This window comes from Cnephaeus nilssonii (genome assembly GCF_951640355.1).
Source record: "Cnephaeus nilssonii genome assembly, chromosome: 2".
Classification (NCBI taxonomy): Eukaryota; Metazoa; Chordata; class Mammalia; order Chiroptera; family Vespertilionidae; genus Cnephaeus; species Cnephaeus nilssonii.
Window position 1 is genome coordinate 81766923 of NC_137073.1, and position 27372 is coordinate 81794294.

Here is a 27372-nt window from a genome sequence, read left to right on the forward strand (position 1 = left end):
TGGCTATATAATTTAAATTAACTAAAAAATAAAAATGTGCTCTATTTCATTGGTCACATTTCAAGTGCTCAGTAGCCACATTGTGTAGAGTGGCTACTCTGCCATACCATGCACATATAGAAAGGACATTCACATCTTCTCAGAAACGTTCACTGGACAGCACTCGTTTAGAAGATACCCCCAGTTCTTGGTAGAAATTTTGGCCACCTAATGATCAAAAGTTCTATCCCTGAGAGCAATAAGTCATTCGTTTTTTTCCTATCAGAACACAGAAGCTGTATTCATCACTTTTGAAGAAGACTAGTCTTCCAACTGCAGAGACTTTATGCAACACAGAGATATATATGTTCAGCAGAGCCAGCTTAAAACGATTCCTTTTCCCTATTGAATTCTATTACAAAAACAAGTCTGTGTTCTTACAATAGAAATCACACGTAAGGAAAAAAATCTTTTAAGACAATGATAATTTACAGAAACTGTAGTTTTATTTCTAGCTAAGTGGTATTAAGTAGATCCAGGAACTTTCTCAGTGAAGGATTTTTGTCATGGTTATCCTTCAGTATGCAGAAAACATGTATTAGGCAGATTATACATTGTAATATATTTTGTTTTTGAATGTTAGCTTTTATAAAGGCAATAAATATATGGTGAGTGTGCCAGCAAGTCCTCTAAAAAAGGCATGGATTAACTTTTAAGAGACTTAAGAGCATACCACCTCTAGATTATAAGGTCATTCTCCCAAAATCTACCTATCTGTACCATCTCTTAAAAAAAAAATGATTGCCTCTAAGTACCAAAAAATCTTGAAATGCTGATAATATTTCTTGTTGTTCCTCACTGAGACAGGCTTGCTTATCTGTGTTATTGATAAATTATTTAACTTTGCCTAAAGTATTAGCATAATCTATACTAATAAAAGGGTAATATGCTAATTAGACCAGATAGACTGGATGTCTTCTGGAGGTCCTTCCAGACAAAGCCACAGCAGTGGCAAGGGCCAAGGGCCAGCAGCGTGGGAGGGACAGCGCTGTGGGGAGCAGGGGAGCAGGCCTAAGCCGTCGGTAGGACATCCCCTGAGAGCTCCCAGACTTTGAGAGGTGGCAGGCCGGGCTGAGGACCCCTTCACCCCCACAGTGCATGAATTTTCATGCACCGGGCCTCTAGTTTTGTATAATGTACACTTTAGTTAGCAAATAAAAGTAAACTTATATACATGAAAATCTATCAAAACCTTAGTGGGTGTTTAATAAAAAGATTGATAACAAATGCAGCTATGTTTTGCTTTGTGAGTGGCGAATTCTTGAAAAGTACTATTATGAAGTATTTAAAATGCACTTTATTTTTACTGTTCCATCTCTCCTGTGAGCTTTTATAACACAGGATTTTTAATAATACACGATGTTGATTTGTGTTGTATCCATTGTTTTTCCCTCAATTATATCATCAGCTTCATAGATTGTTTCGTTCGTTGAATTTGATGCTGCGTTTGAATTAGGGGTTTTGATTTTCCTATTTGAGTTGCCTGCAAATACACAAAACAAAATGAAATAATTAATGTGAAATTATGTCATGAAACTTGACTTTGCAACATTTTTGCTTAACAACATACATTGTGTAGCAATATGGAAAATACGATGTCCTGAAAACACCATGTGGATAAGTGAGAATTGAATCCCTTCAAAGTTGTTTTTGAGCGTTTTCTCCTGAAAGTCAAATAAGGGAAATGTTCAGTAGCGGAAGTCAGGTTTTATTTCCATGCTTACCTTTCTCCACGCTTCCTTGGAGATAACTACACACTTGAAGAGAAGGTAACGATTTCTGAGTTGTCGAACAAAAGTGTGACTATCCCTGTTCATGAAGTGAACAAAACTGTACGGAAGCCAATCATCATAATTTGCAGCACTTTAAGGCTTTGCCATCATAGTCGATTTAGATGTAATTTTAAAAAAGAACACATTTGTGCCACAGTCTCATTCACTCATGTAAGTATGAGTCCAGAGTGTACAAGAATAGAGAACTTTTTGGTGGCAAAACAATGTTCTACTTCTAAACATCCAGGCAGAGTGTTTCAACCGTTTGATTTGTAAAAGCTAATTTGTTGAAGGCACATTTTCTGACTTGGCAAGTAGCCCTCTGCCCTAACAAGCAAGTAAAGCTGTTTAAAGTAAACATAGGAGGGAAAGCTGGCATGAAAATTGGGTGAAATGATAAGTTCTTGATGGTTATTTGCAAAGTAGACTTTAAAAATATATTTGCTTCAAATTTAAATACTATTAAAATACTTAAGTAATAGAATATATTCTACACGAGGGCCCTTGAAATTATTTTCCTCATATAACATATGAAAAACAATGTTTGTGGTTTACTTTTCAATTGTCTAGTACTATTTTTACTCTTCTGTATCATAGCAGGTAAAGGTAAAAGATCAAAGTTTCATATTATCTGCATAGCATTTGTACTTATGTAAGCATGTCTTTAGACATCTAAAATTTGAATATTTTATTGGAATTCCAGGAAATCTGAAAACTAATGTGAATTCAAGTCCTTCATATTTCCGAAGCTTTTCACTTAATTAAATTCATAATATTTTAATCAGGGTTGCAAGGTTTTTGTTTACCTTATCACATACCGTTTTGTGTTTTTTTTCTCTTTTTAAGATGAATACATTCAGGAAGTTATTTCCCAGCTTAGTTTGAGGTTCTCTCTAAGTCATCAACATTCTGACATCTCTAGTTTCCATTGTGTTTTTTTCTGGCAACAACTCAAGGACTTTATCTAACCTGTCTACTGCCCTCTGAGACCTAGAGGTTCACAAAGTGCCTTTCAGTTACTATAGATTTTTTTCAGCAAGGACTTGTGAAGTCCCCTTCCTCCAGCCCTGACTCCCTGTTTCCTTGGCTACTGACTGGATTCCTCTAACCAGTGTACGTACAGAGATCTTTTCTTAGATTGGCCTCTTAAGGTAAGGTAGTTCCCCTAACAACCAATTTGCTCCACAAACAAGAAAATATTTGTTATAAACATCATACTGACCAAGGAGCTTTGATGAACATGTTACCATCCCCAATGTTCTCTTCCTGCAGCTGATTTCATCCTTTTGGAAGAATTTTGTTTTTCATATATTTTTATTGATTTCAGAGAGGAAGGGAGAGGGAGAGAGAGACAGAAACATCAATGATGAGAGAGGATCATTGATTGGCTGCCTTCTGCACTCCCCACACTGGGGATCGAGCCCCCAACCCAGGGATATGCCCTGACCAGGAATCGAACTGTGACCTCCTGGTTCATATGTTGAAGTTCAACCACTGAGCCATTCTGGCCAGGCCCCTTTAGGAGAATTTTAAAAAAGAAAGAAGGAACTGTCTCAACCACCTCACCTTTTCCTAGTTTTGCTTTAAGAAACAGAAGCTAATTTTTAACCAACAAAATAGGGGTAAAACCAGCTGCCTCTTTTGGGTCAAAAAATTACAATATGAATTTGATTTAAAGTAAGAAATCTGTAATTCCATTGAGCTTCCAAGGGATTTGTTACACATAAAGCATTTTTTCTTATCTAATGCCTCTTTTTTTTAACCTGAGTACAGATTGCAAAAAAAAAAAAAAATCATGTTCTTTCCTGGGTTGACATTAGTTGCTTTCTGCTGCTGGCATCCCCCCCCCCCACCCCTTTTTTTTCTTTTTAAAATAAAATCTGGTCATCATATGTAAATCTCAATCTTCCTTTAATCCTATACTTCTGAGACTGGCGTTTAAATTAAAAATTTAATCTTTACCAACATTTAAATTAATTTAATCAAACTAATAGAATTCACTTAAATTCATCAATCTACTTACCCTCATCACAGTCTAGGGCCTATATATCTACAGGCCAATATATTTTTCTGATAAGATTTAAATTTTGTATTCATTTTCAGAACCATTCCTCAGGGATCCACTTATCCTATAAACTCTTCTATGAACGCTGCTTACTAAACTTAAATATATTGGGGTAACCATTGGTCAATAACATTATATAAATTTTCAGGTATACAATTCTATAATACACCTTCTATACATTGCATTGTGTTCTCACCACCCAAAGTCTAGCCCTTTCTGTCACCTTATATTTGACCATCTTTACCCCGCCCACCTTCCCCTCTGGTAACACCATACTGTTGTCTGTGTCTATGAGTTTATTGCTTTCTGTTTTATATCCCACATATGAGTGAAACCATATTGTTCTTATCCTTTTCAATGTGACTTATTTAACTTAGCATGATACTTGAGAGTTCAGGATCCATCTATGTTGTCCCATGTGACAGTGCTTCATCCTTTCTTATGGCTGAGTAGTATTCCATTTTATACTAGTATATGTACCACATCTTCATATCAATCATCCATCGAAGGGCACTTAGGTTGTTTCCATGTCTTGCCTACCATGAATAATGCTGCAGTGAACATAGGGGTACATATCCTATATCTTCACAAATAAATATTTTCAAATTTTGGGGGTAGATATTCAGAAGAGGGGTTGCTAAGTCATATGGTAACTTTATTCTTAATTTTTTTTTTTTGAGGAACCTCCATACTGTTTTCCATAATGGCTGTACCAATTTACATTGCCACCAGCAGTGTATAAGGTTCCTTTTTCTCTACAGCCTCCCCAACATATCTTATTGATAATAGCCATTCTAATAAGTGTGAGTTAATATCTCATGGTTTTGACTTGTGTTTCCCTTATAGGTAGTGAAGTTGAGCATTTTAAAATATATCTGTTGGTCATCTGTATGTCTTCATGGGAAAAGTGTCTTTCTGGTTCTCGGCCCATTTTTTAATTGGTTTGTTTTATTGTTGCTGAGTTGTATGAGTTCTTTATATATTTTGGATATTAGACCTTTATTGGAGGTATCACTTGCAAATATCTTCTCCCACTCAGTTGGTTGCCTTTATGTTTCGTTGATGATTTCTTTTGCTGCGCGGAAGCTCTTTAGTTTGGTGTAGTCTCATTCATTTATTTTTGCTTTTACTTTCCTTGCCTTTAGCAGCAAGTTCACATAAACCTCTCTGAGACCAAGGTCCATAAGTTTAGTACCTATGTTCTCCTGTATGTATTTTTTCCTTTTTCTATTAACCCTCACACAAGAATATTTTTTCCTTTGGTTTTTAGAGAGAGTGGGAGGGAGTGACTGAGAGAGGGGAAGAGAGAGAGAAAGAGAAATATTGATGTGAAAGAGGCACATCAATTGGTTGCCTCCTGTACGCACCACAACCAGGGCTGGGGATCAAACCTGCAACCCAGGTATGTGCCCTTGATGGGGAATCATACCATGACCCTTCAGTTTGCATGCTGATGCTCTAACCACTGAGAACATGGCCAGGACTCCTCTATGTATTTTATTATTTATGAACAATTCTCTTGCCTGCCATTTCAAAATAAAAATAAAACAATGCTGGGACCTCTGCCAGTCTTCATCTCCTGGCTCTCTAGCAGAATTTTAATTAAACTTTTCTGCCATTGTCTGCCTAGCTCTTAGCTTCTGTGTACCATTCTACAGGCTCACAACAGCTTCTAACTACTAGTCAGCTGGCTCAATTTACTAGTATTATTTAATAGAAAATCTACATATCCCACTCATACCACAGTACCTTCTAGTGGAAATAAGCAATCTTAGATTTTCACCTAAGAGGGTTTTTTTATTTGCAAGAAGACATTTTCCTCTCAAGTTTAACATGATGCACAGGGCTGGATCTGAAGTAAATGGTGAAGAGCAAAATTATAGACCTCTCCCCTCTTGCTCCCCTGCCTTCCCTTAAGGATATGTAGGTTATCTCATATGAAGTATACTTCAAAATTCATTGTGAAAGTTTAAATCCTAGTCTTGCCTTTTTGCTTTGTCTATTTGTCAATGAGTAAAGACAATTCTATCCAGAAATGTTTTCCTACCCTATTTTTTTCCACAGTTGGTCTTCGTTTTTCTTTACATTTTGTGCATTGTTAATTTTTTGCATCCATTGATGACTAACGTAACTAACAAAGGAATTTAACTGATACTTTAAGTCCTTTCAATGAATTTTCACACTGAGAGACTGGCTTCTATTTTGCTTATTGTTTCCAACATCAACCAGGATTGCCTAACACTGTGCCCCGAGGAGGACTCAGAGATGCTAAATGTAACCATAGACTGCTGAGCAATTTGGTTTTCTACATTTGAGGAACAAAAACAGCCATAGGAAATTCCAGGCTCATTATTTTAAGTAGAAAATTCTCTTTAGGAGACACAAGTGGCCTCTTCTGTCATTGCATTCAAATTAGTCCATCCTCTACTAAGATCTCTGTGAATTCTTAAAGCCCTTCTAAATAGAATAGTATTATTAAATAATCTAGCAGCCTAATTAACGAGTTCTAAGCAGTGTTTTGTTGGAGTGGTGTTAAACCTACTAAGAAAAATAGCTCCCCAAATTATCTATACATTGAGAGAAAAAAACATCAAAATACCACTTGATTTTTAAAATCTTCACTGTGTGATTCCTAAATTTATTTGGAAATCTGACCCTTACAAGAGTAGCCAGGAAATTTTGAAAAAGAAGCATAATGGAGAGAAGAGAAAGTCTTGCCTAATCAGATATTAAACTATAGAGCTATAATAATTTTAAAAGTATATTACTGGCTTAAGAATAAACAGACTGATAAATTTGATGCAACAGAAAATCTGAAAACAAATCCCTGTGTATATAAAAATTTAGTTTATGACAAAGATGATATATTAAATTGGCAAAAGAAATATGGCTTTTTTAAACATTGGCTCATTATTTGCAAAATAAAAATGAAGGCAGATCCCTACCTCACACTTTACACCAAAGTTAAAAATTCCTGGCTTATTGAAGATTTAAATGTTAAAAAGAAATGAATAAATGTATTATATGAAACTAAAGGGAGAAATCACAAAAGGTGAAACAAATTAAAAAATTGTCACTTACAAAATTAAAAAGGAAATAACTATAAAAATATTTGCAATATATATGAAAAAGACTTTATTTGTTGTAAGGGAAGTTCTTATAAAATAATGAAAAAAGAATACTGCCATGGAAAAATGTGTATTAGCAACAACATGCCACAAAAAAATAATGACAAATAAACATTAGAGTATACACTCTCCTAATTAGATAAAATCAAAACACTACATTATTTCTCTCAATGAAATTAGTAGAACGTATGTCTTTTGAAATAATACCCATGAAATAGTAATTTTCTGGTGGGCCATTAGCAGCTTGTATCCAAAGCCTTTAATATGTGCCCCTCCTTTTGGTCAGCAACTTCACTCCCAGGGATCTGTGCTAAGAAAACGCTTAAATGTTCATTGTATGTACTAGTATGTAATAGGGGGGGGGGGATGGAAGCTAGTTCAAAATAAATAATTTAATAAAATATTCTATACCCAGACTTTGGTTTCTAAACACCATTCGCAACTAAAATGCACCAGGTTTCTTGGAGAAATGTCAAGTTCATGGGATGGAACAGGGAAAGTACAGGACACCTTGGAACATCTTGTGACAGGAGGCAAAAAAGGCTTTAAAAAGAATAAACATTTTCAAGAGGACACCGGACCTTGTATAAAGTGACTCCCCTGGGTCAAATCTGAAACAATTCAAGGATCAAAATAAATAACGGTAGTAGTAGAATATATTAGGATAAGGAATCTGAGTTCATACTGATCTTAATAAATGAATAGGTAAATAAATAGGGGAGAATGGAAAGTAGAATTCCTGTAATTAAATAACAGCTAATAGATGTATTGTAGAAGGAATGATGAAGTTAGAAAATCACCATTTTACACCGATCATAATAATAATCCTGAAATTATTCTGAATGAAAAAATTACAACTAACAACAATTAATGGGTGGGTTGTCAGTTTGAGGAGGAACAGGACATTTTCATAATTTCAAAGTACCTGCCAACGAACTACTTAGTAATGACAAAGGCAAAAATAGTGACCTTACAATGGATTAATCTAGCAAATCCAGCCTTAACCAAAGAATCCAAGTTAACATCACCAGTAATGGAACAAACCAACCTAGTATGTGCTTCCTGTTATGGTGCCCTGAGCATATTAACATCTATGGTATTCTTGTCAAAATGTATAATCTCTCTCCAATCATGAGAAAACATCAGACAAATTTAAATTGAGGGACACTGTACAAAATAACTGGCTTTTTCTTTTCAAAAATGTCAAGGCCATGAAAGACGAAGAAAGACTGAAGATTGAAGGAAACTAAAGAAATATGACATCTAATTACAAGGTGTAATTCTGAGACAAGAAAAAAATAGCTATTAAGTATATTGGCAAATTTTGAATATGAACTACGGATTTGATAATATTCCTGTATCAATGTTACATTCCCTGGCTTTGATAAATTTACTGTAATTATGTAAAAATACAGTTTGTTCTTAGGAAGTTCACACTGAAATATTTATGGTTAAAAGACAGGATATCTGAAAATTATTTTCAAATTGTTCAGAAAATATATATCAAGAGAAAGTCAAAAATGAAAACAATGAGGCAAAATATTAAGTTAGTAAATCTAAGAAAAGGTATACAACTTTCTCTATAATTTTTTGGTAACTTTTCTGGAATGTGAAATTATATCAAAATAAAAGAATATCCTGGCCGGTGTGGCTCAATGGTTGTGCATCGACCCAAAAACCAAGAGTTCACTGGTTCAATTCCTGGTCAGGGCACATGCCTGGGTTGTGGGCTTGATCCCCAGTAGGGAGCGTGCAGGAGGCATCCAATCAATGATTCTCTTTCACCATTGATGTTTTTTATCTCTCTCTCTTTCCCTTCCTCTCTGAAATCAATAGAAAAAATAAATACTCATAGCACTCCATCATGGTAATACAATGTAACCATTAAAAATTATAGCAAAGGTATTTATTTATTGGTAAACAAAGATATCGGTATTATTCAGTGAAAAAAAAAAGCATGTTATTATAAGACTCACCCTCTCCCCATTTTGTTATATATGTCTGTAGATGCAAAGAAAAAAATCCATGGATATTCACCATGGTTTAATATCTATTATCTTTGTATGGTGGGATCATGGATGACATTTATTTGTTTGTTTCTCTATATTTTCTAATTTTCCTACAATTAAAGTGAAGTGAGTTGTTGCTTTCGTTTTTGTTTTTAACTCAGGAGTAAGGGTGTCTTCTAAAAAGAAAAAAGAGATCATTCTGAGCCAGTCTAAGTCCTATTTTGCTCACAGACAGAATAAATGATTATATGATCTTCAATTTGCTTTCTTTCTCGGTACTCCAGATGTAATTTATGTTTTTCTCCTAGACAACTGTGTCTTACTGCTGATTTGTTTATCCTTTTTCATTTGCATCACCTGCCTTTACAAAAGAAATCACCAAATACAGGCCTGGAGTTGTCTATTATTCCCATACAATTGTATTATTTATGTGTACCAGGCAACCCTGCTAATATCTGCCTTCTAATTTTCATAAAAAATTCTGCTCCTAAGAATGCCTCTCCTCTATCCTCCACCCCTTTCCACAGCTGCAGGGTGTCAATGGGCACTCAAAATCACAGGGTGAATATGCTGTCAGTCCTGGAGCATCAGTTTTACTCATATCTGAAAATAAGGTGTTATTGGAGTAAAGCCAGCCATTACATTATGCAGTCAAATAGAACATTCCCATAAATTAAAAAAGAAAGTGGGTAACTTCAAACAATTGAAAGCTCATAAGGCTTAAGCAGGCCTTTCCACTCTAGCCCTTGTGATTCTGGAGGCATAAGTGCCTCTCTTATTGACCTTCAAGGATTCACCAATGGAAAAGCTTGAGAAGCAGGGATCTAAGACTCGTTGCTCCTCTACTAGCTATTAATTCTTCCATATGTTTTCTTTTCTTTTTGGAGCATTTTCTTTATTTTTTAAAAAAGTTTTATTGTTTAAGGTTTTACAAATAGTAGTACATATGTCTCTTCCCTCCCCCCACTGACCTCCCCCTCCCCCCGCCCCGCCTCCCCGACCCACCCACCCCCGCACTTGCCCTCATCCCCCCTCCCCCCACCCCCAGTGTCTTGCATCTGTTGGTTGTGCTTATATGCATGCATACTAGTCCTTCCGTTGATCTCTTACCTCCCCCACCAACCCTCCCCTACCTTCCCGCAGTAGTTTGACAGTCTGTTCGATGCTTCTTTTGCCTCTGTCTATTTTTGTTCAACCGTTTGTAATGTTCTTTATTATCCATAAATGAGTGAGATCATGTGGTATTTATCTTTCACTGACTGGCTTCTTTCACTTTGCATAATGCTCTCTAGATCCATCCATGCTGTTGCAAATGGTAAGAATTCCTTCTTTTTCATGTTTTCAAATGAGCCTTCACCCTCAGGAGTGTCTACTCAGAAAGATGCCCGTCACACAGCCATCTTCTGCTCAGAACTGTACATCTTTACAGTATGATTTACAAGCTGTGCTGTTCTTTCAAAAGTTGGCATTTGAAACGTGTGTAACTCAAAATACAAAAGTTAAAAAGGAAGAAATGGTTATGGCACACAATTAAAGGCCAATCAATTGCTTAGAAATAGGATCTCTACACAGAGTGAGCCCTGGAGGTAGCCCAATTAAACGCTACAGTCACTGCCAGAGACCAGCTTCTTTCAGGATCAATTCAAAATGTATAAAGCCTTAAACTATACACATTGAAAAAAAATGAAACCCAATAGAATAAAGATATAGAAAGAAAAAGTCTTGGCAAAATTATTTAAGATTTGACTATTTTAAACTTACTGTCATTTATAGAGACAAAATAAAAAATAAATAAAAATCCAGTGCCCTAAGTCAGTTTTAGTGTGTACACAAAAAATACATTTCCCTTAAGGCCATGCAAATTGCTTGTAATGAAAACAGTCTCAATTATAAAAATTAATTAAAAATAATGGGAGAGATTAACCAAAGAACATATATGAATATATACATAACCTATGGACACAGACAACAATGTAAGGAAGGCCTGGGGTGCGGTGAGGGCTGGATAGTGGGGGGCTAAAAGGATGGGAATGGGGGACATCTGTAATACTTTCAACAATTAAATAAATAAATAAATAAATAAGTAAATAAATAAATAAATAAATAAAGGGAGGTTGGAGATCCAAGATGGTGATGAATTAGGAGGATGCTACACTCACCTCCCAGGACCAAACTGGAATTACAACTAAAGTATAGAAAGATCATCCTGAATAACCAACTGAAGGCTAGCTGGAGAGAAACCTATAACCAAGGACTTGCAGAGGAGGCCACATCAAGGCTAGTAGGAAGTGTGGAGGACAAGAGGGCTGGCCAGACTCCCAGGGATGGCAACTGAAGTTCTGGAGGAATAGCTCAGCTGTGGGGGATTCCCCCTGAGAAGCCTGGGGTCTAAACCCCAACGCAGGTTCCCCAGCCCAAAGCACCAGAACTGGGAAAGGTGCCTACATAATATCTGACTGTGAAAAGCATTGGGGTTTCTGTCTGCCTCTTAAAGGGCCAACACACAAAATTTTGTTTGCAGCCATTCACCCTGGGCTTCAGGACTAGAGCTACATGAGGAGTGTCTGGGGTTGGTGGCTCTGGGGAGAGAGCTGAGAGGTCAGCCACCAGTATCCCTGTGCTGAGTCATTCCCCTATACTGCAGAAGCCACCTTTCTCAACAGCATTAGAAAGGACCAGTCCTGCCTGGCCAGCGTGGGCAGTAGACAGCATGGGAGCAAGGATAAGAAAAGGGGCTACTTGTTTTAAAGTTTGTAGTTTTTACAAGCTCCCTATGTGATTCTCATGCATCGTAAAACTTAAGAACTGGTACCTTACATTATCTAAGCAGTTGAGACAAAAATTGATTATTTGATCCGGTTATTTCATAATCACTAATCCACTGCTTCATTTTGCGTGTGGAAAAAACAAGGGTTTAACCCATAAAAACCTGTCAAGTCTTCCATACAATCTCCAAACTTCAGAAATTGCTTTAGAAGAGGACTGTAACGAGATACCCCTGAGAGAGCTCCCCACAGAGAAGGCAAGGAGAGCTAATGCAATCACGTAGCCGCAGTGGATTGAAAGGTCACAGAGCATGTGCTCCATACATATAAGCCTCAGGATTCAGCTAAAATAGAGCAGAGAATTTTCTAATTTTTAAAAAATAACTCTTAAAATTTTCTTTTTAAATGGTAGTCAGCATGTGTGTCATGTTTTAAATATATATACGTATATTCTAAATTTTTATTAAAATTATATATATATATATATATATATATATATATATATATATCAAAATACAATTTATGATTACTACTTTTTTAAAAATTCTTACCCAAGGATATGTTTTTATTGATTTAGAGAGGAAGGGAGAGGGAAAAGGAGAAACATCGATATGAGAGAGAAACATCAATTGGTTGCCTCCTGTATGCACCCCAAACAGGACCGAACCCGCATCCTGGGTATATGCCCTGACCGGGAATTGAGCCTGTGATCCTTTGGTGCACAGGACAATGCTCTAACCTACTAAGCAACTCTGGCTAGGACCATAATTACTACTTTTTAAATACACTTATAGAAATTTATATTCACAAAATATTAACAATTCTTTCTGAGTTTCTTAATAATAACAATTAGCATTTGTGTAGCACGTCTTAACTGAGGTAACAGTGAAACTCAGTTCCATGAACCACACATAAAAATGTCTTCCTACTTTATAGTCACACTAAACACATCACTATGTGTTAACTAGTTCATAATCTATTCAAGAACAGACAGAGACAGTAAAGCAACAAACAGACTTTCAAATTACAGGGGGAAAGTTAGGGAGAGGTGGGGGAGATAAGAAATCAAACGAAGGACTTGTATGCATGCATATAAGCATAAACAATGGACGCAAAACTCTGGGGGGTGAGGGCATGTATGGGTGTGGGGTGGGGGGGGCAATGGTAAGATATGTACACATATAATACCTCAATAAAAAAAAAAAAGAACAGGACTATCTTCTATTTTTCTGTTTCTTTTACATGCTTCTGAATTATTTTACACACCTCCTCCGAATTCACCATAGGTGCAAAAGGTGAATGCTTAATTGGCCATTGACTAACCCAGTAGTCGGCAAAACGTGGCTCGGCATTAGAACCACTTCTTCAAAATAGACTCGTCCAGGCCGAAAACCGACTTCTGCGCATGGGCCACGAAGTTTCAATTGCACTGTACGTGCGCGCCCACATGTGGTATTTTGTGGAAGAGCCACACTCAAGGGGCCAAAGAGCCACATGTGGCTCGTGAGCTGTGGTTTGCCGACCACTGGACTAACCAATCTAGAGTAACGCAACACTGAGAATTCATTATCAGGTATGTCGTTTCTTTATGTGACTTCTGTGGCTACATCAAAAACAAAATTTAGGCTGGGGGTGGGGGAGGAGGTCAATTGGGGAAAAAGAAGACATATGTAAACTTTAGACAATAAAAAAAACCCCACAAAATGTAAAAATTCCAAAAAGATAAAACCTTTGTAACTGAGTCATACATATCTTAAAGTGGATTTATTGGATCTATGTATTATTTTTCACAAGGACATCTACATCCTGCTGCTATTTTTCCCCGGGCACAATTTCTCTAAGGTATTTCATCATTAAGGCCTAATTTAGCATGTATTTCTACAAAGAAACATAATGAATTGAATTTTTAAAAAGCACTCATTAACAGTATCATCTGTTACCCAGGTACAGGTTATTCTTTTCAACAGAGTACAGGTAATTGGCTACAAATAATGGGCACTGATTACCTTCTTGAGTGGAAGAAGCCTCTAGGTGTTGAAGTTTAAGGCCAGTGTCTAATCTTTGAGGCTTTGTATGCAGAAATAGATAGCAAAGGACACAGACACTGATGACAAAGGCAAGTAAAACAAGGGCAGCAATTCCCAATCCAATCAGGGCACCGATGCTGAGGAAAACAGAGAAAACATTGTGAGTGTCACACAGACCAGTTTGCATAAGAACTAAAGGAGGTTTAAATACTGTTAGTTCTTGCTTCAGTTACTCATAATCAAATTATATTTTAGGACAATAGTATATGATTGCAATCTACAGCTCTCCTTTTTCTACCATGAAATTCTTACTATATTTTTTCTATACATTTATATGTTAATATTAGTATAGAATATCATGTGAATTCATATGATAGTAAAAGGTTACATGATTCTCTAGAGATAGTTAAAAAAAAATCTCAATCACGACTCTGTTATTAATATACTAGAGGCCCGGTGCATGAAATTCATGCGCTGGGGGTGGGGGGTGTCCCTCAATCCAGCCTGCACCCTCTCCAATCTGGGACACTGTGGGGGATGTCTGACTACCTAAATGGGCAGTCGAACATCCCTCTCACAATCTGGGACTGCTTGCTCCCAACAGCTCATCTGCCTGCCTGCCTGATTGCCCCTAACCTCTTCTACCTACCAGCCTGATCACCTCCTAACCACTCCCCTGCTGGCCTGATCGCCCCTAACTGCCCTCCCCTGCCAGCCATCTTGTGGTGGCCATCTTGTGACCACATGGGGGCGGCCATCTTGTGCAAGGGTGTGATGGTCAATTTGCATACTACCTCTTTATTATATAGGACTCCAGAAGCAAAGACCAGGTTCAGCAATAAAAGATGACTATAAAAACATTTACCTCCACAAAAGTAGTGAAGTAAATGATTATCAGAAATGCAGAACTTTTTTTCTTTTGGAGATATGTGTGGGAGATATTGTTTACTATTATACAAAACCACAACTATCACAAAAGAGGAGAAGGTTTAATTAAAGGAAAGCAATAGTTATGAGATTTACATAAAGTTCCTGTTCAGTGTGAGTTTTTCCTTTCTAAAAGAGCATAATATCAATGACTTACAGCATTAAGGAAGAAACCCTTGTACTTTTCTCTAAAAATAAAGTGTATATCTGATATTATTTGCTCTGCACTAAATTTGTAATAATTCCTTCTGATACAATTGTCTATACAACTAATCAGATGAGAACTAACATAGTTTACATAAACCTGTGAACTTACTGCTTTTAAATGGGAGATGGAGCTTGAAAAAAAAGGATTACTTTGAAAAACTAATGCAAATATATGTACCTTCATGAGCCATATGTATGTGTGGGTGTGTAAATATGTAATTAGGTTTTAAGCTGCTCAAGGGCAGATACTTCTGTTGACTTTCCTATGGTGTTTTGCATAATTATTAAACGTGTTTACAGAATCCGTAGCTTGTAATAAATGTTCCATAAGTGGAAGTAAATGATAATTTACTGGTGATGGGTCTACTTGTAGTAATTAAAAAGTCATCATTATTGAAAAGTAATGACCTTTTCCTTCATTATCTTCCTGGCTTGCCTGTAGGCTCCTGCTATTTCCTAGAGTTAGGGCCTTGACAAGTTTGACATCTACCAAAAGGGAGGGAAGGGAGAATTTGAGTAGCGATGCCTTGGGAGTAAGGATAACAGAATTAAAAGTAAGGGGCTAAGCTCATCTAATTTAACCTTGTTTTTAGGAGATAAATCATCCCTGCAAGTTAGAGGTTGCCTCCTGAGCCACAGACATGGAAATTCTTATTCTGGATTTATTAATATCAGCCCACTTCCCCTAGCCTTGTACACAAGTGAAGACTGGGTAATTCTGTGGCTAGAATGAGTATATAGTTATACTTGGTGCACTCCAAGGGGTAGACTCCTGGCTTTGACAACTCCTCTGTCCTGCTTGTTTGCCCCAAAGATGACTTTTGTGTATTGTACAGGTCAAGGAGGGTGAGGACTCTACACAGATACATGGGAACATAACCCATTTCATTAATATTATCTGCTGCACAAGGCAGCTGAGAGACCAGACATCTGGCAAGATTCCTGAAGTGAGAGCCTGGTTATTAAAAAAATGAAATCTAAAAAACAAACAAACAAAAAAAACAAACCCACATAATTTAGTCAATTTAAAAGTAAAATTGTCAAATTAGTTGAATTCAACATACATATAGTGGGCTTTTAATGTACACAATTTAATAAACCAGTCCACATGATTTAAAGAAAAACAAAAACAGAGCATGCTGTTTCTGCTTTCTGTTTTTTTTTTTTTTTTTTAATATATTTTTATTGATTTCAGAGAGGAAGGAAGAGTGAGAGAGAGATAGAAGCATCAATGATGAGAGAGAATCATTGATTGGCTGCCTTCTGCATGCCCCACACTGGGGATCGAGCCCACAACCCTGGCATATGCCCTACTGAGCCAGGCTGGACGGGCTCTGTTTTCTGTTTTAAAAGGAGGTCTTCCCAATCTTGACAAACTATTTCAATGTCACAGTTCCACTTTTTAGAAATACTAGAGGCCCAATGCACGAAATTCGTGCATGGGGTGAGACGGGCTGTCCCTCAGCCTGGCTTGTGCACTCTCACAATCCAGGAGCCATCAGTTAGATATCCTTAGCACTGCTGTGGAGGCGGGAGAGGCTCCTGCCACCGCCACTGCGCTTGCCAGCTGTAAGCCCAGCTCAGGGCTTCTGGCTGAGCAGCGCACCCCCTGTGGGAGCACACTGACCACCAGGGGGCAGCTCCTGTGTTGAGCATCTGCTCCCTGGTGGTCAGTGTGCATCATAGCGACCAGTCGTTCCACTGTTCGGTCAATTTGCATATTAGCCTTTTATTATATAGGATTGCTCTATGCATGCGAACCTAGATGGAGCTCTGGGAATCTCCTAAGATATTCATTTCAACACATACTTATTGAATTCATGCATAGCCCTGTGCAATAGGCATTATTTTCCTAGGTCCTGAAGAAGACTACCAAAGAGGTTAGGGATCTATAAGAGGAGAAAAGATGGAAGTGGGCTAGACACAGAAAAGAAAGAATTATTCTTCCTCACAGCACCATCTGGCAGTCCCTGAGAGAAGGTCTGCAGCTGTCATCATGTTAATGAGCAATTCTCCTACTCAGCAACTTTACTTAGCTGGTAGTAGCTATACCTGTGCCTTTCTCCAGCAGCTGCAGAATCTCAGAACAAATGGTAGTGACTTCTGGAATATTTTTCGCAATTGAACTCTTTTAAATTAGGGGTGGAGCTCCCCAGTGTGTCCTCAGAGCTCAATAACTAACAAGTTCCTCAGGTTTAACATTGTCAACTGAGGCCATCAGCTGAGAACATGTTTATAATTCCCAGGAACTGAGGTGCACTGTCCACTTTGTCAGTGCTGAACGAAGACCCCAGCAAACTGTTCAATCCTTTGTGCCCTCATAAACCTTAGGACAGGTTTCAACCTCTGCTGCCTGTCACTTTGCAGTAAGCTAGACACTTTGGGGATTTAAGTCAAACAATTGAGTTTGCGTTATGGCTTGCCGTCTCTATTGGTGGCACTGCTACCTTTATTAACATCTCCAAAGTCTCAGAGCTGGGTTATTACATTATTTTCCAAAAGGCCAAATAATATGCCAGTGCAACATACAATGCTTCTCCAAATAATAAGGATAAGCTGTCATTATATTTTTGAGATTTTGCCCCACTCTGACACATCACAATTTTGCTAGTTGAACTCATTGGTAAGTGGGCACTCCTTTGGAGATTTTTTGAGGCTTGCAATACATTAAAAAATTATTGTACTGCTTCAGGAAATAACATTTAAAGTCATTTGCTGTAGATTTGGCATGCCTGCCAAATTCTGGATCCTCCTAGGAGATTGGGAGAAATAATACAGGGTGGGGCAAAAGTAGGTTTACAGTTGTTTGTATGGAAAATAATACAACAATTAATAAATAATAATACAAGAATATTCAAAACTGTCAACATATTTTTACTGAAATAAAATTGTACTTTTATGTTCAGAATGCTTACCTTTAAACTTAACTGAAAGTTAAAATTATCTGTTTGCCAATAAAGTTAACATTCAAAACTGTTAAATTCAATATTAAGAGTTTATAACAAAAATGTGGTCTTAGCTGATGTTTGAATAGTACTATATACACTGTGCAATGGCACATATTTTTTGATCAGTTCATACTCTCCCAAGACCTTGAAATACAAATGTAACCATTGCATTTTTTCCTATGTTCCAGTACAAGATTTTAGTTTCTAGAATTCATAAATTCAAAATTATTTACACAGATTTAGGGGTTTTTTTTCTTGTTCATGTCTGAAAAGCTTCTTTCTCTAAGAAAATTTACATTTTATAATCTTTCCCTTGAAATGGAATTTCCTGAGTTATATATGCAGCTTATACATTCTTTAAAAGTTATTTTAAAATATCATAAATCAGTCATATACATATAACCATAACACACATCCTTGATATTCACATCCTTTTTTTTTTCTTAATCCTCACCTGAGAATATGTTTTCATTGATTTTAGAGAAAAGGAGAGAGAGAGAGATGTAAGAGAGAAACATCGATGGGTTGCCTCCCATATACTCCCCGGCCGGGGATCGCATCCGCGACCTTCTGGTGTACAGGATGATGCTCCAACCAACTGAACCCCCTGGCCAGAGCCACATACTTCTTAAAGCAAGATTCCAGTTTATTTGTGCTTTGTATGTTTGCATTACTTTAGCGCCTATTGTTAATTTTCAGTAAAACTCTCTATAAAGATTTCTCAGATATTTAATAAATGAAGCAGGACAGTCATTATGAAAATATAGACTGCTATTATAGCTTTTTATCTTTAATGTGTATGTGTTTTCTGTGAACCATGTAATTTCCTGTCCTTTCAGAAGTTGATAAATTTTTATCTTTGTAATCTCAACACTGCTGATTTCCCAGCTTGGCATAACAGTGTGTCACAGGTTTTCTGAACACACAGTGTTCACTCTGTGATAGCAGCGATGGCAGTGGAATCTGATAATGCTGGTGATAGTCATCATTTCCAGTTATTTCAAAGGCAGGATGACCTTATTAGTTGCTGCCAAGACATTTCCAGGTTCTGCAGCTCTTCTTCACTCCTTCCAACAGAATACGGTTTGACTCCACCGTTTTCTTTTACATGTAGATGAAGGTTGAAAAGTGGCATTTGTAATGTAGCAATTTTGTCTATAGAAAGCACAAGCTTTAACTGCCAATCAAAATCCTGTAGCTGTGCAGAGGAAATACCAACTATTTCCTCTGACGGGGCCTGTTTAATTTCATCTTTCCTGGTTTTCAAGCATTTCATGATCGCTTCTTGATGAAATGAATTCAACTTATTCAATTGCTGAGATTTTTTTTATCACATAAACTTTTATCAACTGCAGCTCTTTTTTTTTTTTTTTGGCTAGACTGAGATCATCTATTAAAACTATTGAAATACATGCATAAACTATGCCTAACTTGCTACCAAGATATACATGCAGTTCTACTTCTGTTTTGTAAAAGAAGTAAGTAAATGTGCAGCAGTAATGGTACACATTTTCTACACAAGTTCCAAATGCTCAGACACGTGACCCGTGACATGACACAAAGTTGGATACTGTGAATCCCAGGTAGCCAATACACATCAGACATGGAATGCAAACAAAATATTTCAGTGAATCCCTGTGAAAGGATGCACAGGCCCACACTTAGCCCTAAAACTTAGCGGTCCTGCTGGTCAGGTGATACAAAAGATAGAAGATAGTCATCTGAAGTCTCCCGGGGCCTCTCATACAACGACAGCTTTGAAAACTTCGGTAATATCTTCCAGAATCTAGAACATGCATCCATGCTGTGGAGTCCCAAACACTGATAATCCTACTAGAGAGGGTCAGTTGGGCCACAAATGCCATCAATTATTTTGTGAGGAAGCTGCAGGCCCAGAAGCTTCTGCAGTGACCACAAGGGTGTCCCCTCTTCCAGCTCCATCCTTGGCTGTAAACCTGCTTCTCCCCCTTCTCCCCCCCCCCCCCCCCGCCTCATTCATTCTCTCTCTCTCTCTCTCTCTCTCTCTCTCTCTCTCTCTCTCTCTCTCTCCTCTCTCTCTCTCTCCAGTTTAAGGTGGGTTTGAGTTCTTTCCTATAATCCTGACACCCCATTCATTCTCCAGGCAAAAGGAAGGAAACAAGTGCAAAGTGTGCAACCTTTGGAGTGGAAGGGGGGGAAAAGCGCTTCATAATTTAAAATATCCGCGTAAATACTAGTTGGAATAAGTACAATTCCCATCATCGGAAAAAGAGGCAAGAAAGACCCCACCCGAGAAAGCCTCTTCAGCAATGGCCACCCCATTTAGAAAGGGGGTGTCCTGGAAAGGTTCTACAGAGTGTGAAATCATAACACCTCAAACTGTACCTCTGTGGGTCTCCAGTTCGGTTCGGGGTGTATCAGATTAAAGCCCAGTTGCTTGCTCGCGAGCGCACATACACACCCCGACCTTTTTGATCGTTTCAAGAATACAGCCAATTCCTTCTTACCTCCAAAGAGACTTAAACTACTCTGATCCTCAGTTAATGCCTTAAAATTGGCTCCATAGGAGCCCCTTTCTATTTAAATGCGCCAAATAAAAAAGAATTAAAATCTCCTTAAGTTATGTGCGTGTCTTGTCTGCCAGGCAGAAGAGTCGCCCGCCTGGGTCTGGACCCTGGGGAGAGTGAAGAGCAATCCGCTCCCGCGAGGCTGGCGGGGAACTGAGCCTGGCCCGCCGGGCTGGCTGGGTGCGCCCCGGGCGCAGAGCCCGCGCTCCTCCCGCGCGCGCCTCGCCTGGGGTCCCAGAGCGGATTCACACCTCTGGCGGCCGGAGTCCGACCCTCGCCCGAGGAGTCCCGGCTCCCGGGGCATCTCCGAGCCGGCAGGGGGTTTCTCTGCAGAGCCCTTACGGTCTAGGAGGCTCCGGGTCCTGCCGGAGGGACCGCCCTGAGCGGGTCGTGGGGACGCGGGCGCCTTCCCTCCTCCCGAGGCGGCACTGCCCTTGGCCGTCGCCTCCCCGCCTCCCCGGCCCGCCAGCCGCCTGCCCTGCCCACCTGAGGCTCCACATGTAGCTGTGCTTGTAGGGGAAGTAGCTGCCCGGCTCGCTGCAGCAGTACTTGAGGTCTGCGAAGCCGCAGCAGTAGCGGAGCGCGGCCGCCTCCCCGCGCCGGGGGCACGGGAAGGGCTCCACGAAGCTGTGGTTGAGGCTGTAGTAGCCGGAGCACACCCGGCTCGCCTCCCCCATCGCCGCCGCCGGCGTGCAGGGCCACGCCAGGTCCCCGATCTGCCCTCGGACAGCACGCGCCCCGCACCACCAGCGCCCGGCTCCCCTCTTCGGATCTGGAGTCTGGCTGCCGGGGGTTCAGCCTTCGCGCGCCTCCTCTGCTCTCTCTCCTCCCCCTGCGCACATGGTGTCTGGCCGCTGGACTCGCGCTTCTCCCTCTCGCTACAGAGCGGTCGGTCCTTCCATCGGCGAGGTTCCAGCCCTGTGCCGCCTGTCCCGCGCTCTTCCTCTGCTTTCTTCGCGCTCCCCAGACACCCCTCCAACTTCCCCTCACTTCCCCAACAGCCTGCCCCCACTCCATGCCAGGAAGACTTCACCGGAGGAAAACGTGGAGGTGCAGGACACGTTTGCCCAGTACACAGATGCGCCCACGTTGCAGTTCTGTTTGCCCAAGCACAGGGCAGGTGGGTTCCAGGCAAACCGAGCAGGGCTGGGGGAGCCCTCGCCCACCACGGGCCATCGCCCCGAGGAGTGGGGGCGTGGGCCGAACAAAAGGCACTGAACCACCTGCCGGCGAGGGGGTGTCGAGAAGTACCCCTTCTTTGAGGAGTACATGTGAAACATTAAAATCTGCCCAGGCCATGGTTTCACTCATATGTGGGATACAAAACTGAAACTCAGGAACACAAACAGTATGTGGTGGTTGCCCGAGGGAAGGAGGTGGGGGGCAGCGGGAGCCTAATAAAAGGTGACAGGAGAAGAGTTGACTTTGGGTGGTGGGCACGCGGTGCAATAGACAGATTTTGTGACATAGAAACCCACACCTGAAACCTATATGATCATAGTAACCAATGTCACCCCAATAAATTTAATAAAAAGGGGGGGAAACATTAAAAAAATAAAATAAAATCTGCCCATGTAAAAATCAGAAAAGGAACAAAATTTTCTCCGGAAACCAGCCATGCATTGGGTTCAATTAAACATCCTGGAAAGACAAGGAAAGCGGAGAGACTCGGTTAAGAGAGGGAGGGCTCTCTGGAGAGGCGGGCAGCCAGGGAAACCGCGAGGAAGAGGCCTAGGCCGGTTTTAAAACGCCGCACAAACTTCCGTGTCTCCTCTGTGTTTGGCATTCTCATTTTTCTAATTTGTTCACAAAGCCTTTTTAAATAACAACAGTCATGGAGGCTTCTTGTAATAAGTCAAACAATAGTTTGGTTTGTGAAGAAGAAAACACTAATAGCCTTGTGATGGGAGAGGAGGCAACAATAACAGCCACAGCATTTCTGACAGATTGAGCAGAGTTCCTTCCCTTTCGTTTTCTGCTTCTTTGTTGATTGGATGCCAGCATCCTGAGTTTTACCTGGGCGGAGGGGGGGGGGGGGGTGTATTTTTGTGTTCCTATAAGTAATCTTGAACTTTGTTCTGGGACACAGTGAAGATACTTGAACACAGTTGGATTCTCTCAGGTTTACTTCTAAGGTCTGTTAGGCAGGACCAGAGCAGGCTTGAGAACTAAATGTTTCCTGACAATCTGAGAATTCCACTGGATACCTTGTCAATTACAAGACTTACCCCGTGGTCTGACTGGTGGAAACAAACCGTGTCAGGCCCTGTGACAGCTCCATTTAGGTGGCCCTTTTCCTGCCTTCCAGCGGTTTCTTTACAGGGATGTACTGGTCAGTATTCAGCTGAAGACTCAGTGAGATCTTCCCCCCCTCCCCCTTCTTTCCAGTTCTCTTCTCTGGTATTCTGTCCTGCTACTTCTAGCCACCATGTCTTGCTCAGACTCCCAGCTCTGTTTTCTCAACTCAGGGAGACTACGGGGCTCCTCTCGGGTTCCCCCACCTGTGCTGCAGCCTGGAAACTCTCCAGGCAGCAAGTCGAGGCAACCATAAGGCTCACCTCCTCTGTTTCCTCTTTCGAGGATCACTGTCCTGCACCTCCTGGTATCCATGTTCAAAACCCAGTGCTTCTATATTTTGTGGAGTTACTTGTTTCAGGCAGCAGGGTAAATCTGGTCCCTGTTAAGCTATTTTAGCTGGACTTGCCAGCAAACTGAACCTGATCCAAGCTAGTCAAGTGAGGTTCTTGCTCCTGGAGCTGGGCTTCTGCCTTGAGGATATGAAGCCACAGGAAGTGAGTGTACAAAATGGAGCCAATAAGAGGAGCAGAAAAGAAGGGTGGAAAGAGTGCTGATGGCTTCACAGTTCATGGTCAGATCCTTTCCTGACACCATGGCATTCCGACCATTGGGTTTCTTGAGACGTCCTGGATTCCTTAGAACAGCGGTCGGCAAACTCATTAGTCAACAGAGCCAAATATCAACAGTACGACGATTGAAATTTCTTTTGAGAGCCAAATTTTTTAAACTTAAACTTCTTCTAATGCCACTTCTTCAAAATAGACTCGCCCAGGCTGTGGTATTTTGTGGAAGAGCCACACTCAAGGGGCCAAAGAGCCGCATGTGGCTCGCGAGCCGCAGTTTGCTGACCACTGCCTTAGAATAAAATCCCCTTTTCTGGCTAAAGTACATTGCAGTTGTACTCTACGCCTTGCAACTGAAGGGTGCTGACTCATCGCGCACATCTTCAGGCAAAGGTGGGGGGAGAAGGCAGTTGAAAGGGAAAGACTGAAGCTCTTTAATCTATGGAGCAGGTTCCCTTGGAAGGGGGAGAAACAGGCAGTACAGGCAACAAAGGACATTGCTTCCTCTTGTGCAAGAGGAAAAGAAATGTTGAGGGGAGAAGGCGGGAAGTCCTTCAGGACAATGATGGCGGTAAAAGGTACAAAAGTCTTCTACAGAGCATGACCACAAGGCGGAATTTGACTGCTTGAAGAGAATGGAAGGTTGAGAGTAAGCACAGCCGGGAGCATGCCTGGGTGACAGCAGAGAGGAGCAAAGGTTTGAGTGCACTGTTCGGGTCCCAGTGATAGTTAGAGATCATGGCTTTCTGGTGGAACCAACTTGTTGGTTCATGTGATCTTCTCCAACAATGAATGGTCAATAGTCCAGGAACAGGGGCAGGGAAATGAACAATAGGATTAGTCAGGATGCTTCTCTGTGGCTGTGCACGGGCTCACACCTGTCTCGGTAATCACAGCAGCACTCTTAGCAACACCCATGAACACACAGAGAGAAAGGCAGGCCCACAGCTGCTAGTCAGTACCAAACTTCAAATACCTTGAGGCCTCTGAAGTCTAAGCACACAAAGGAGCCCTTTCTGCACTGAGGCTTAAGGTCAATGTCAAGACTGGCTTTCAACAGTACCAGTTCAGAAGATGTATACCACTTGCTTGACTTGCCTACTCTGTGGTCCCATGTCACCTAGTCCCCAGGTCTCTGTCTCCAGGCAGGAGTGGTTCTGGCAGGGAGTAGGAGTAGGGCTGGACCAATACCCATAACCCAAAAGTTAACCATAAATTGCCTCTTTTATTTCCTTGTGCCTCACTGGTTCTCAACAAAAGTGGTACTCCCCTTTAGGGAACACTTAGGGAATATTTTGGAAATGAGGGAACATTATTGGTTGTCATGATGATTTAGATGGGTACTAAACATCCTGATATCCTGCAACATGTACAGAAAAAATGAAGAACTGCTGTGACTTTCAAATGTTCCATGGGACATTTATGTAGTTGAAAAACCTATTTGTAATTATCTGCACATAGCACCTGTTCCTGTGTTACAATAAATACAACGTAGTTCTTGAATTTTCCAGGAATGTAACTACCATTTAAATTGAGGGAAGATTGTTGCTTGTCTCCTTTGGCATTTTACCAAGAGTTTTTCATTCTTTCAGAAAATGATGTACCAATAGTAATGCTGCTCGAGGTTTTGTACCTGAGTTGCCAATACTGCAAGCCATCTGTGTCAGCCTGCATTTGAACTTTCACTCCACAGTGATTTCTAGCTGGTTGCACGCACAGTAGTGGTGTAAATGTTTGGTATAGATGTGCTTGAGCATTTACAAGTAGAAAAACATATTTTATTGTAAATCACATTCCATTTATTTCTTCTTTACATTATAGAAAAGTCATTTGTATCTATCATTAGTGTACTACTTTGCTAGGGCTGCCATAACCTCAGGCTGGGAGGCTTAAACAACAGAGATTTACTTTCTCATAGTAATGTAAGCTACGAGTCTGAGATCAAGATGTCTACTGTTTCCTTCTGAGGGCTGTGAAGGACGAATCTGCTCCAGGCCTTTCTTTGTGACTTACAGTCGGCTGTCTTCTCCCTGGGTCTTCACATTGTCTTTCCTCCCTTCGTGTTTTTTCCCAAATTTCCTCTTCTTGTGAGGGACAGTCATAATGGTTCAGGGCCCACCCATATGACCTCATTTTAACTTAATTACCTCTGTAAACATCTTATCTCCAAATACAGATATATTCTAAGGTACTAGGGTGAAGACTTCATCATACGGATTTGAGGGGACACAGTTCATCTATTATAATTATGTATGAAGATCCATCATATTGCAGGCAAATTTTATTCAAGATAGTAAAAGAAGAATTACAGAAATCGTTCTCATAAAATGAACATTGAGTCTGATGGGTTTGAGAATTGCTGATCTAACTTAACCATAGGACAATGGCCAGTGTTGTGTCTCAAAGGTAAGTGCTGTTCCTTCCTTCTCATCACTAGCCCACCAGGCTCACCCAAAACTGGCATGAATAGAACAAATGGGGAGCAATTAGCAACAAGAAATATCTGCTATTGGGTAAAAGCAAGATAAGAGTTCAAACAAAGTTGACGTGGATATAGAAATAATGAAGAGGCCGGATGAGTGATTTGCTCAAAAGCCTTCAATAGACCCTTATTTCCCAAACTTCTATAATCAGTGCCACTCGACTTTCCAATGTTATTGCTCTCTTGATCATCTCTAGCACGCTCTCCTGCTCTGGCTAATCAGTCTTCTTTCTGCCCCAGAAACATCTTCATGTTATGTTTTTCTATCCAAAAATTACCATGACTTTCTTTTTTCTCTCCAAGGCTTTGTCAGTTTTCAAAGCCTAGCCATAGGATTTTCTCACCATGTAGCTCCCTGAAACTGATAGAACTGAGCAATTACTGGGTAGAGGAGAATCTGAAAAGACACACATAGGGAGACCATGAGGAAGCAGAGGTCATGAGGAAGCTGAAATCATGGTTTACACGCTATAAGGCAGCAGAACATATGCATAAACATATGGAAGACCAAAAGGAGTGAAATGGCTTGTTGGCAATAAAAGGAGGTGAGAAGCAGAGAGGAGACTTACTGAGTGAACCTAATGGTGGTGGTTGGGTATTAATGAGCTCGTGCTGCTGAAGGGTTGATAACAAACCCTGTCCCTGGGGTTGATAACAAACCATGAGTTGTGCTGTATTCTTCAGGTAAAAGTCTCCAGGAGAGCTGGATATTCCTGGAGTCCTGTGAGTGCCCCATTGCTGGGATCAAAGTCCTTAATATATTCCACATGACAACTGACACTTACTCTTTGGGAACACATAGCTAAGGTCAGAGGACCTCCAGATGCATAACCTTTCACAATTTCCAAACCACATCATGCCTATAATGGATATTTGTTGCTGCATCCACCCATTCCTCCCTTCTTTCTAAGGTTATCCTATATTAGTTTTTCCACACAGCCCCTGAACTTCAGAAGTGGCTTCCCTCCCCCCCTACCCCAACACCAGGGACAGCCCCCAGCTGATTGGCTGCAATCATTGGTTCCAGGGTTAAGCATAGGCCCTAAGTATGTCAAACCTGGGTGAGTTTCAAACTCCTGCTTGAATGCTAGGACAAGCCGTCTGTCTCCTCCTGGCAGTAGGAAAGCGCAGCTGGCAGTCAGCCATCCAGAACCACGATGGGAGTCTGCCTTGGGGTGAAGAGGGCACTGCAGGTGCCCGGCGGAGAGGCAGAAGGAAACTGAGTCTTTTCCCCACACTGAGTCATGGGATCAGCCAACCCCATGAGGTTGTTGTTACATGAGGCCATTCATTGCCTTTATTGTTTAAACCTCTTTGAGTGGGTTTTCTGCTATAACCAGAAGTAGCCTAACAAACACTGTGCCCTCTTTGACATTCCTTCTTGGATAAGCCGCAGGAAGAGGAGGAACAGGACACCATTTGGGGCAGTTGGTGTGTAAGTACCCTGCTCTCTGGCCAGAGGGTGGTTTAGAGGCTGATTCTTGTGCTGTAAATTCCAGAGCAGCTTCCACTGCAAATGCCTACAGCGAACAGCAGTGCCTTTACTAAACCACACATTAGATTAAAGCCATGGGACTAACTTTCTAGCTGGCACAC

The 27372-nt window shown here is 40.5% G+C and overlaps 1 protein-coding gene and 1 pseudogene across 2 annotated transcripts; both read right to left on the reverse strand.

Annotated features, from left to right (window-relative positions):
• Window positions 1-1385: 1385 nt before the first annotated feature.
• SHISAL2B (shisa like 2B) lies at window positions 1386-21110 on the reverse strand (the record flags this gene model as incomplete). Its single annotated transcript, XM_079798663.1, has 3 exons — window positions 1386-1522; window positions 13785-13942; window positions 20920-21110. 3 exons carry the CDS (start codon window positions 21108-21110, stop codon window positions 1386-1388), a joined length of 486 nt encoding a protein of 161 aa, XP_079654789.1.
• Window positions 18883-19828, reverse strand: LOC307109921 (COMM domain-containing protein 8-like; annotated as a pseudogene). Its single transcript has 2 exons — window positions 19635-19828; window positions 18883-19202 (listed from the first exon to the last, which is right to left on the reverse strand). The product of its transcript is annotated as a COMM domain-containing protein 8-like (transcript).
• Window positions 21111-27372: the final 6262 nt, after the last annotated feature.